General features: G+C 34.2%; 1 protein-coding gene across 1 annotated transcript; it reads right to left on the reverse strand.

Annotated features, from left to right (window-relative positions):
* Positions 1–3,918: 3,918 nt before the first annotated feature.
* On the reverse strand, positions 3,919–7,639 carry LOC110941911. Its single transcript, XM_022183602.2, has 9 exons — positions 7,482–7,639; positions 7,213–7,394; positions 6,702–6,883; positions 6,328–6,612; positions 5,820–5,878; positions 5,655–5,691; positions 5,467–5,538; positions 5,065–5,389; positions 3,919–4,372 (listed from the first exon to the last, which is right to left on the reverse strand). The coding sequence occupies exons 1-9, from the start codon at positions 7,576–7,578 to the stop codon at positions 3,989–3,991; spliced, it is 1,623 nt and encodes a 540-aa protein (XP_022039294.1). The 5' UTR covers positions 7,579–7,639; the 3' UTR covers positions 3,919–3,988.
* Positions 7,640–12,603: the final 4,964 nt, after the last annotated feature.

Below are 12,603 nucleotides of genomic sequence, written 5' to 3' on the forward strand. Positions count from 1 at the left end.
AAGATTGATCTCAAATAGGACTTTACTCTAAAAAATTACCAGGGTATCGTTCATGGTCCAAAACATGTTCATCTCCGGCCCACACACAAAAGTAGTTTGCAATGTCATACGCCACCGGATTATAGCCAGCACACTCAGAATCCTGCTTGGTTCACAAGTTGAAAAAAAACGTTATATTTTATAAATGTTGGTTTAGACCGGCAAAGATTAACTTACCATTATAGTGATGTTTTCTGCCTCATCTACAATAATATATCGACACCCTAGATCATTATGACAAAAAGAGAGAGTCTGCTTGCATTTCGACATCTCTTTTTCAAGAAAATCAATTTCCTTTTTCAGAAGATCCATCTGTTCTTCAGCAATCGAGCCTCTCGCCTTGATTAGCCATTCTCTGGGAACAAAAAAAAGAACCTCAAGTCTCAAAGAACTATCGTAAGTTTAATTTATTTTACAAAATGTAATCTTACTTCTAATAATATCTCAGCAATACACAAAGATAATGTTTGACAATTATGACCCGGTAAAACGTGCGGGTCAAGACGGGTTGGTTTTAAAGAAAGGTTTTTTGTCTTTTTGTTACAAATTCCCATAACTTTCCACAAACAGGAGTATGAACAGGACTATAAACTGTAGAAGCAGCCCACTCATTTGACACTGATTCATAATGACTTATTTCTCTTCACTGTGAAAACGTCAATCAATCACACGCAGACTTGAAGAGGAAGAATAATAATACGATATCACGTTCGGTAAAGAAGTAATTTCACTATATGTTAACAGCATATCCAGAACATATAAACATGAATAACTCCTTCATACATACCTAAATCCACACAATTATGACAGAAATGAACAATCAACTAGTCATCTTTTATGTTTTTATAATAACAGCAAGTAACAGAACATCAAGATTATACAGTTTCACATCAACATATAAGAAATTTCACCGTATGTTAACAACATATAAACACGAATAGCTCCTGCATATACACCTAAATCCACACAATGAGGATAGAAATGAACAATCATCTAGCAATTTTCCATGTTTTTTAAACAACAGCAAGTAATAATCATTATACGATTTCACGTTCGGTAGATTAGAAACTTCATCATATAAACATGAACAATTCCTGCAGGTTAAAATAATCTACATCATGGTCAAAGATACAAAATCAGCAAGAACTGCAATTATTTGAAAACGAAAGTGACGAACCTTCCATGGTGGAATTGCATGCAAGAAGAAAAGAAGGGGTTGCAAGGGTTTCTCAAATTTGGGGAATGTTACGGCAATTATAAAGACGATCATGTGGTGTGGTGTGTGTGAGGAAGAAAAAAAACGACCGTCCGGGAATGTGTAATCAAAACGACGTTTGGTGTAATAAAAAGAAAAAAAACAAAAGAAACTTCCAATAAAAAAATCGATACCTATCACATAACTTTTGTTATTTTTCAATAAATTGTTGTTTATCATATGTAATATGCATGTACAATCTCGTATACAACGAAAAGCTTGGTAGCAAGTAATGTGATGTCAATCATTCTTAGTATACAAGTTAAAACAACGTAAACTAATAGAAACACACGCATTCACATTACAACTGAGATCATGTGATACTTTCATGACATTGCAAAATCAAGCCTTAAATAGTGTGAACCATCTTTGACCATGATAAATATAATCTCACTTCTAATAATATCCCAAGAATACACGGGTCTATGTTGGAAGATAACGTTTGATCAGTTTGTATTCGTGATTTATATCAAAACTTAACAGTCTATACCCTAGTATAAGTATATAAACACACCTCATAGTTGGCCACAGAACAACTTTAGCTTTCTTGGACCCAGGCATTTTCATGCCATGAAACCGCTTCAGTTTTGCTGCAATGAGTATAAAAACTTCTGGATCACGCAGATCAGTAGGTGACAACCACTGAAACAATTAGAAAGAAACCAATATTAATCTCTTCAGTGTTTGGCCAATTATGATATCAAAACACGTTGCCAAACACCCTCTAGTTATGATCTCCAAAGTCCAAACAAAAACATGATTTCATGAAATACTAACATGTACCTGGGCATGGTCGTAGTCTGGAAAGCGGCCAAAATGGTTTGTGCCTTGCCCCTGCATCTAAATGTAAAACAGACCAAGATTTAAGTCAAAACCTGACATATAATTCTTCTGTAGTTTTTGGCAAAAACTTTGATCCTGAATTGAAACCTATACCATTTAAGGAAACTGTGACTTGAAAGAGCAACCAAATCATTATCAAGTTCGATTTCCGCGGCACAATTAATGAAAGGTAAACCCAATCATTATGATTGTCAAGAACAAACCCTAACTGGTGCAGAACAAACTAGCAACCAAATCACTCACTATCATTGTCAAGAAAAAACCCTAACTGGTGCTAAATGACACTTTGTGGAATACCCATACTTTGGATGCTCTCAGTGTATGATTAAAAAAAAATAGTAACCTTTAAAAATAGTTGAAACAATTTGCAGATGGTGGAGCAGTAATGACATCTCATAGACGACTTCTAATCACTTTGTATTGATGAGGTTTTACACGTCTGCACCCACAAAACAAGAATGCAGGCTACAACATGGTTAGCTCAAAACGATATGGTTTTCAAGACAAATCCAAAACTCTATTCTCTTTTGTAGTTGATGGAATAAAGGCGCAATTGTTCCCGTGGATCCACCAACGAACTAATCACAAGAACATCACATGGTGCACGACCCCTCGTTCATGCTTTTATTAAGCTCTTTAGTTTATGTATAATGTAATATCGATGTAGTAATCGTTGAATCCTTGTTGGGTTGGTGTGTTAATAAAAGTCGTTGCTAAAATATTGATTCATTAATTGGTAGATTAGATTTAACAGTGGAGGGGATGATTAGCAATCTGGGAGAGCTACCAATATAACTTTGTTTAAGTTTCTTTGTTTTGTCACCATACTAAGTTTCTCCTTTCAACTCGCATTCTCTTTATCAGTCAAAATACCAAATTTATTTGTTAATAGTGTGCAAGAATCGAATTGAGCACACGCAAGTTTTGAGATAAGAATTTACAAATAAAGTGATTATATGAGCATTATGAACAACGAGGACAAACATAAACATAACACCACATAATCACATACAATTTATGTTTTACAGACCCATCACATCCTTATACAACATAACTAACACAAGACTTACAACTGACATGTCCCTTCATTTGGTAGTTAACTAACCCTCATGATTAACTAACCGATAATACTCTTAATGACATATTTTACTTGACTGACCCATGTTTAATGACCTAGATCGATTAAAACATAAACACCAATAAACGAGATTGAACGAACTCGTTCGATTATTTTTTTATAAACTAAAGCACACAAATTACTATAACCTAACCATCTATTTATACTAATCAAACATTTTGGAAAAATTAGGAACCTAAACTACTAAAATAGAAAACTAAATAGCGACTCAATCTTGACCCAAAACCCTAAAAATATGACTCCATAAATAACCTTCTTAAATGAATAAACCCAACTATAAAGATACTTATACCCCTAACCCATTCAGCTATGTATGTGAACAAAATGATTTAGTCCAACAATTGCATAAATAAACCTATTAATGGCCCAAATCGATTAAAACAAAAACACCAACACACGAAATTGAATGAACTCGTTCGACTTTTTTTTATTGTTATTATTATAAACCAAAATACACAAATTACAATAACCTAACCTAACTTAACCATCTACTTATACTAATCAAACATCTTGGAATCTTGACCGAAAACTCTAAAGACTCAATCTAAAAATATGACTCCATAACCAGAAACTCCTTAAATAAATAAACCCGGCTTAAAAGAGACTTATACCCCCCCCCCCCTACACTTTACATACACACATATATTAATAAGTGTGACATAATTATAATAAACATTCTAAGTTTAGTTTCCAATATATGTGTATACACTTTTTCACTTCAATTCTGTTTCAGTTGCAAGTGAAGTATGCTCCGATGCTGCAACTGCAAGTTTTGTGTACTTTCTATGCCTTCTTTCTCTAGCATACAACACCCATAACACCAACGATAACATCACGGCTACAGACACCATCGTTAAACCAATGTACACCCATTTGCTGTATTTGATCAACTCAGGGCAGTGATCCGCGTGGACCCTGGTGAACGTGAACCTAACGAAAGAACAGTCCATTAAACCAGCTAGAAACGGGCCATAGTATGTCAAACCTGAGCTCACGTTGGCTGCAGCCGACATTTGGTCGTACATTTTTGGGGTCAACCGACCCACGGTTGTGCACATATCATTCGCGGAAACCTGGCATACATAAGCCTTCCATATCTGCATATAACATAATTAATATGGTAACGTTTGACTTCTAAGGTCAAACCGAGACTCAACATCAATGTTTTGAAAACCGGACCAGTGCCTGTTCAACCTAGGGTGCTAAACGGGTCGTGTCTGTGGGTTAGCGGGTTTAGCCAGACCCGAACCTGAAAATTGTGTCATCACAAATGAACCCGAACACAACCCGGATATTCGTTGGTTGACCCGAACATCACCTGTTCAACCCATAATTTTTTTTTAAAGTTTTTTTCGCAAAATAATATATTAAAGTTAAAATTTTACTAAAAAAACACAAATGTAATATGATACAATTACATTTTAATTATAATTTAATTTTTCATTTTTAAGTTATTATACTATGGCATAAAACACCTACCCAATTTAACTTTATAAAATAAAACATATTGTAAAAAATATATATAATATAAATGGGTTAAACGAGTCAACCTGTCAATCCGATAGGATTGACAAGAACCCGACCTATTTAGCTAAACGAGTTCGCAGGTTCAACTTGAAACTGACCCAAACTCATTTAGACTAAACCCGAACCTGCGAATTTCGTGTTAGGTTCGTGTCGTGTCAGAAATTCAATTTTAAGGGAACTAGTTAAGGGACTGGTTAACTTTTAACAACATTGCTCGACACCGAAACAGTAAAGTTGCATCAAGAAACTCAAGGAAAGCTACCTGGGCTGCATTACTGGCATCCAACTCACCATCTTGACATTTTCGATATGTTTTATCAGCATTTAACGGGTTACAAAGGGTGGGAACCAACGGTCCGGATTGATTGTAATTGAGAAGACCAGGAAAGGGTGGCGGATCAATATTCGCTACATTAATTATGATCTTATTCACTGTATCTACCAACTGGAACGTGACATCTTTGGTTTGAAACAATGTTTCTTGAGCGGTTGCATGGTCGATACATGGAAGAATATCATCCAACGCTGTGTGTGCCGTAGGGTTTTGAACCCATTCGTCCATTGCGACACATGTGTCACCCATAACACTAGATAGAAAGATTTTGGTTAGGTTAATGGACATGATATGTTGTTAAATTTAGAAACCGGGCTTGTTGGGACGTACTTGTGTAGTGTGAGAAATATGCCACATAAGATAAACGTAGCTGTAACGAGAATCCAACCCAAAACCACCAATCTGTAAGCATCAAAGTAGCAACTTGGGTCAAGAAACGAACGTGTGACATCATTTAATAATCGAAATGAACTATGATGCATATGTTGTTATGTTCAGCCCTTGTGATTACCACTCACATGTAAACAAGCACTTGCAAGCCAAATATGGAGAGTACTGCAACCAACACTCAAAAACATGAGTTGTTATAGACTTATAGTTAGTTACATTCGAGTTCAAATTTTTAAAATTTTGGATTTTTAAGCTTGAAATAAAGCCGGAAAAACTATAAAAACAGATCTTACGAAAACCGAGAAGAGCTACGAGAAGCATAATGGCAGCTACAATTATAAGAGCAAGCCTCCTGCACCCAAATCAATAATATGTGCTAAATATGATAACAAAACTATATTATTACAACGGAAACGTAACTCTTTTTTAGAAAATGATTTAGGCCTTTATGCTATTATGTACACCAGGGGCGGACCTGTAGTTTAAACGGGCGTAGCCCGGGCTACGGCTCAAGTTTTTACGAGTAGTGTAAAAAAATTTTTTTTTCCGATTTTTATACACACGAAACCCCTGAACAAGTACGAGGACAACCCTAAAAAAATTTGGGATACCCCTGAGTTGAAGGTCTAGTTCCGCCACTGATGTACACGTTAATACGTTAATGTCTGTCAACCCATTTGACCCGTTTCCTTCTAGTTAAATCTATTAGCTTGACGCAATGATCAATTAAAAAATCAAAAATCACCCTAATCAACTCATAATGTGTTGAAATCACTACTTCTATATAAACAAATTACTTACACAGAATTCAGAACATCATGTATATATTTTTCGTTCTTTTGGGTCTCAGAATCAAGAGATCTAACAGCTTTGGATACCATTTCGTCAACCCGATCAATGTTTTTTTTCATACTCGGAGGTAAAGAGACTTGATCTACTCCGATATTCTTTGATGTCGCAAGAATACTCGACACATTGTTGAGTTTATTAATTGTATCTTTGGATTCGCTCACAACAAAGTCCAATGTATCCGTAGTACTATTATGGAACTTCCCTTGGCCCGTGTAGAGAATCACACATCCAACACTGGAACACAAAATAAACCAACAATGTAAGCAAGATAAAACAGGATCCTGATCGACCCATTTATAAGAAAATGGACAAAAAGTGCTCACATTGCAGCGATGGTGAATAGAGCAAGGAAGGCAAGAGAGAGTGCGTAAGCGGTTCTGGAATAGCCGTATGGTGTTCTTCGACAACAACAATAACAGAAACATATCGAGAGCAAGGATAAGCCGAATCCCACAAACCAGACTGCAGCAATGCCAAACAAGGGAGCAGCAGTATACGATACAGACTGCATTAAATGTATTAATATGTATTGGAATTTGGAGTTGAGTAAACGAGCCCGAGTTTCGCTTATCGAGCTTGAGCTGGCTCGTGAGCCTAAACGAGCCCAATGCTTCTTTAATTTTTCATTAATATATTAAAATATTAATAGCTATTATTTATTAAATTATATAAAATAACTAAATTTTACATCAAATAATAATAATTACATAAAAATTAATAAATAAATAAAAAACGAGCCGATCCCGAGCTCGAGCTTCAAAAACTACCTACTAGCCCGAGCTCGAGCTTTCATAGATTAAACGAGCTCGAGCTTGGTCAAACAAGACAACTTACAGATTTATAATGACGATCACTAATATTCCATCCACCATTGTAGTACTTTAAATGATTCGCTGGATCTTTCCTTCTAGTTCTTTTTTCAGCCAATATCATAGACGACGAGTCTTCTTCACCATTACTTCCTGTTTCATAAGCAATCCTCACCGGAAAAACACCATGGCCGCCGTCAACCACCGCTACAACACCACAACAATACAATGACAAACCACCTATATATATATATGCAAACACCAACAACATGAATTAATAAAAACCCATTTTACCTGTGGGTAATTCTTGCTTTTGGTGGGGAGTAACCTTGGATACTCCGAGACAGACCACCGTTAGCAGCAGAAACAACACTGGTTTGAGTGACAACATTGTTTTTTTTTTTTTTTCTTTTAGTGATTATTCCAAAGAAAATGGAGATGATCGTTTCATATTTTCAGATGGCCTCGGTGTTCTTGTAGGATGGGCCGCCTTTTGGTTTGATTCGTTTTATATCAACCTCTTTCTCTTTGACACGTGTTATTATTATTATTATTATTATTATTATTATTATTATTATTATTATTATTATTATTATTATTATTATTATTATTATTTAGTTTTCACTAGTTTAAATTCTTGTGTGTTACACGGGTTGTATAAAAAAAATACTTCTTACATATCACATATGACATATGACATATCTATTGATAAATGTCATGTTTTGAGCGATAAGCTTGAGAAAAGTTCACCACGGATACTTTTTGCTGATAAAGAAAACGCGAAATAATCGTCATGTGGGACCGTTGCTTCCAAGTCTAGGAGTTGACAAGTCCGAATACAACACATTTACTTGCTCAATTTTCAATATTAGATCAATTTTTATAACTTTGACTGATTTAAAATTGAGAAGTGAAAGTAATCCAAATTCCCACATGTTGTATGTATGAATATGTTTATACTCGTGTTAGATTGAAGAGTTAGGGGTTTTGGATTGTTGGTTGAATTGATAAAACTTAAGTGATTCTTATGTTTGTTTGCGTTAAACATTAATTCTAGACTATACGCATTTAAAATTGTGTAATATGGACGGTGCTTGACTGCTTGTGTATCCCATTCGCTTAAACAAGTCGAATGGTCTAGCAGGTTGTAAGCTTATTAATAGGTTGTGATTAACAAGTAGATTGGTTAAATAGGTTTGCGTTAATAGACATATATAGTTGTAATTTTAAACGGATACCTGGATTGAAGATGATATGTTTAACTAACCGTGTTAAATATGTCAATTTGTATTATTTATAAAAAGTTAGATATAAAAATCCATAATCTATTTATTTATTTATTTATTTATTTATTGTATTTTTTTACAATTAATATCATACACCATCCAAGTAATATACTCGTTACAGTTTAACTGACTGTAATTATCTATCTTAAATGAAAATAAAATACATAAAGTAATTTTTTTATATTTACAATTCTGTGAGACTGTGATCTATTTACATTTAATCACGTAGTTTTCTTTGACATTTTTAGGTTAATATAGCTTTATTACAGATGCATATTATCATTACAAAACAATATTTGATTTATGCTTAACTAGTGTTTAACCCCCGCGTTGCAGGGGCGTGGGTCGTAAAATCATGATAAGTAGTAAGCAAACAACGATCAAAACCTGAAAAATCGTAAAAGAAAAACACGAACGCCACGTTACGTAAAACACTAACATAGACAAATGCGACCTTATGCAGCGTAAAACATTTTATTTACTATTAGCAATATATGTTTTTTGAATCAACCTCTAATATTTATTTATGTAATATATTCTTAAAAATTAATGTTATTTGATGGTATAATTTAGTTACTTCCTGCATTTGATATTTTCAACACCTTTAATATGATTTATAGAGTTTCTCACTTACTTAGGCCGAACATAGTGGGGCGCCATATAGCGGAGAAAGGCAACATAGCGCCCATAGCGCCGTCGCACACCACTACGGTCGGCGCTATAGGTTCTGAGTTTTGAACCCACGCGAAAATCTTCACGTTGTTGCCCAACCTGCTCCACTCACACACACACACACATATATATATATATATATATATATATATATATATAGGAGAATGCTATGTAAAAAACCCCATTTACTTAGAAAACTTAGGAAACCTTACTTGTGGCCTATATTAATCCACGTTGCCATAGTCCATTGTTAATCCTTTTTGCTCTCAAGGTTATATTAGTAATTTCCCAACCCAAGTTATTTTCCCAATTTGATCTGACATGATCATTTAATGCCAATCAACTCATGTGTTCAAATCAGCCACCCCATATTTCTTTTACCCTATTTCATTTCATTTTAATTTATATCTTCTTTTAACAGAAAGAGAAAGTGCATATTTCATTTTCTCCTCCAAATTATCATTTCTCCATTAATGGCCATGGAGACAAATCCACCAACCTCCGAGTTAATGTCACCGGTCCATAGTTTCCCCAACAGGTTCATTGACAACGATGAAGAACGAAGTGAAGAACGAAAATCAGATCGATCAATCCCTGATGAAGAACGTGGTTTTGTGATGAAGATGTTAATATATGAAGTCTGATCCACGTGTAAACCCCTTCCAGATCTTGTTCCATTCCTTTTAGATCTCCTTTGTCCATATGTTTCATAATGTTGTTACAAATTTGGATATTTGTGAGTTTTTTTCCACTTTTTTTGTTTATATAAAATATGATTTGTATATGTTGTTTCAGATCTTGATATTTGTGAGTTTTTTTACACTCTTTTAGTTTTATGCAACATATGTTTTCATATATGTTTGATTCTGGGTATTCCGTATGGATTTTTCTGATTTTGTGGAGTTTATGTTAGTTGATAACTTGAGCATGTAGGTATGAACTTTTGAAAGATGATTATAATTTACGGTTCTATTATTTTACACTTAAATATTGAACCAAAAATATTGAATTTAAAATTGATATAGGTATGGACTTTATAAGATGATATTCAACATCTGGCTCCATTTTTTACACTTAAAATATCAAAAATTATTCATAAAACCTGGTTGTTAATAGGTTTTTGTGTAATGGCTGTTTTAGAGATGAAACATGATTTTTTTTGTTAAAATGGTTCTTAAAAGGGGTAAATGTTTATGTAATTTACAGGTTTTTATTTTTGTGTTACAGCACAACACAAATAACACGTGTTATAGCAAACGTTGGTTTCGTCAAACGTGGATCAGATGCTCAAGGATCATGACCATGTTTATGTTACAGCACAACACAACTAACACGTGTTATAGTTTGAACTTCTCGGACATGCATGTGTTACATGTGACATGAAACCCATGTACAACATAACACGTGTTACGTGAGACATGAAAACACATTTTTATAACTTCCATGGCATACGCATACCCACATGTTTACAAACCGTTTCAAGACCGACCCAAACAATAAAGCAAGGGTAGCCGCTGAAAAGCTAAGGCAGCAAAGGTAGCCGCTGAAAAGCTAAGGCAGACTGTCAAAGGAATCTCCACCATTTTTCTTAGTGCTATGTATTTTCGTTTACTAGTAATATGTATTTTGAGACTCTTATTGTTTTGTCTAGTACATGATGTTAAAACGGTATGGACTTAACACATTATGGAAGCCTTAACACACGTTATAAAAGAGACTTAACATACGTTATATCAGGTATACTATGTTGTTATTAAGTTTCTATTGGAGTTTATGCATCCATTCTAGAAGTTTTAACACATATTAATTACTATTGGAGTTTACTATTGGACTTAACACATTCTGGAAGTCTTAACACGCTATTGGAGTTTATGCATCCATTTTGGAAGTCTTAAAACATGTTATAATAGAGGCTTAACACACGTTATATCAGGTTTACTCTGTTGTTATTAAGTTACTATTGGAGTTTATGCATCTATTATGGAAGTCTTAACACATGTTATAATAGATGCTTAACACATGTTATATATTTCAGTCGCTTAATACATGTTACAGTATGTATATACACATCATGGTGTTTTGGAAACCACTAGCTTATACATGACAACATGTTAGGTTAAACCAAGATTATAACAGAGGCTTAACACATTTTATCCCAGGTATACATGACACCATGTTAGGTTAAACCAAGATTATAACAGAGGCTTAACACATTGTAAACCACTAGCTTATACATGAATACATGTCAGGTTACAAAAAGATTATAACAGTGGCTTAACACATGTTATACATTCCAAAATGTGCAAAACAAATGACCCGTTTCATATTATACCGGTACATGTGTTACCATAAATGGCTCGTTTCATGTTACACGTTACATACTAACTTGTACATTTATTACTTGTACAAGTTTTACGCTCAGTATCCACATTATCGGATATTTTAAACACCAACAAAAATAAAATAGATATTACTTGTTTTTTTAATTAACAAAAGGTTAATACATGTTATATATCATTCTAACAGGGGCTTAACACATGTTATACATGAACACATGTCAGGTTTACATCATGGTGTTCTGTTACAGCATGAACCACTAACACATATTATAAATGAACGAAGATTTCTTTCCCAAAGGATGTGACTTATTCAATGTCCCCGCATTAACGTCGCCTACACACATCCAGCTTGTCAATTGAATATCTTTTATGGATCTGTTTCTGTAAATCAACACACGTTATATATCATTCTAACAGGTGCTTAACACATGTTACAGGCCTGTCTCTGTAAATCAAGCAACCCAACAAAAAAAAATATTGTTAAGATCAAAAGCCCCAAACAAGCAACCAAACCAACAAAAAAAAAACTCGTTCAAAATCTCATCCTAAAGTTTTGGATTCATTTAAAATCATTAACATTAACCATTACTAGAACACACATTAACTTCTCCTACATCCATCCAGCTTCTCAATTGAATATCTTTATGAGTTTGTTTCTGTAAATCAACACACGTTATATAACATTATAACAGGGGGGCTTAACACGTGTTATGGGCCTGAGTCTGTGAATCAAGTAACCAAACCAAAAAAAAACACTTACTGTTCAGATCAAAAACCCAAACAAGCAACTCAAACCAACAAAAAAACAGCTACTGTTAAGATCAAAAGCCCCTAACAAGCAACTAAACCAACAAAAAAACCCGTTCAAAATCTCATCCTAAATTTTTTGATTTATTTAAAATACATTAACATTAACCATGGATACCCCATTAACCAATACTAAAACACTTTCAGCACACAAAAACATATTAACAACCATTTCAACAAAAAATCAAGTGTGAAATGATATTTCAAGAACACTTACCGGATCTATACCCGTCCGATAAACACGAAGAAGATCTTCAAACCTTCTTCTCACACACACACTCGTGGGTGTGTCTTTGTGATAAAGATTGTTGT

The sequence above is a fragment of the Helianthus annuus genome, chromosome 5, assembly GCF_002127325.2.
Source record: "Helianthus annuus cultivar XRQ/B chromosome 5, HanXRQr2.0-SUNRISE, whole genome shotgun sequence".
NCBI lineage: Eukaryota > Viridiplantae > Streptophyta > Magnoliopsida > Asterales > Asteraceae > Helianthus > Helianthus annuus.

What these genes read in the sequence shown, in the direction of transcription:
- LOC110941911 (XM_022183602.2), bottom strand. Translation starts at nt 7,578, where the DNA reads ATGTTGTCACTCAAACCAGTGTTGTTTCTGCTGCTAACGGTGGTCTGT. An exon ending in CTATTCACCATCGCTGCAAT is followed by an intron (nt 6,613 to 6,701) that starts GTGAGCACTTTT and finishes TTTGTGTTCCAG; the next exon opens with TGTTGGATGTGTGATTCTCT. An exon ending in CATGATGTTCTGAATTCTGT is followed by an intron (nt 5,879 to 6,327) that starts GTAAGTAATTTG and finishes ATTTGGGTGCAG; the next exon opens with GAGGCTTGCTCTTATAATTG.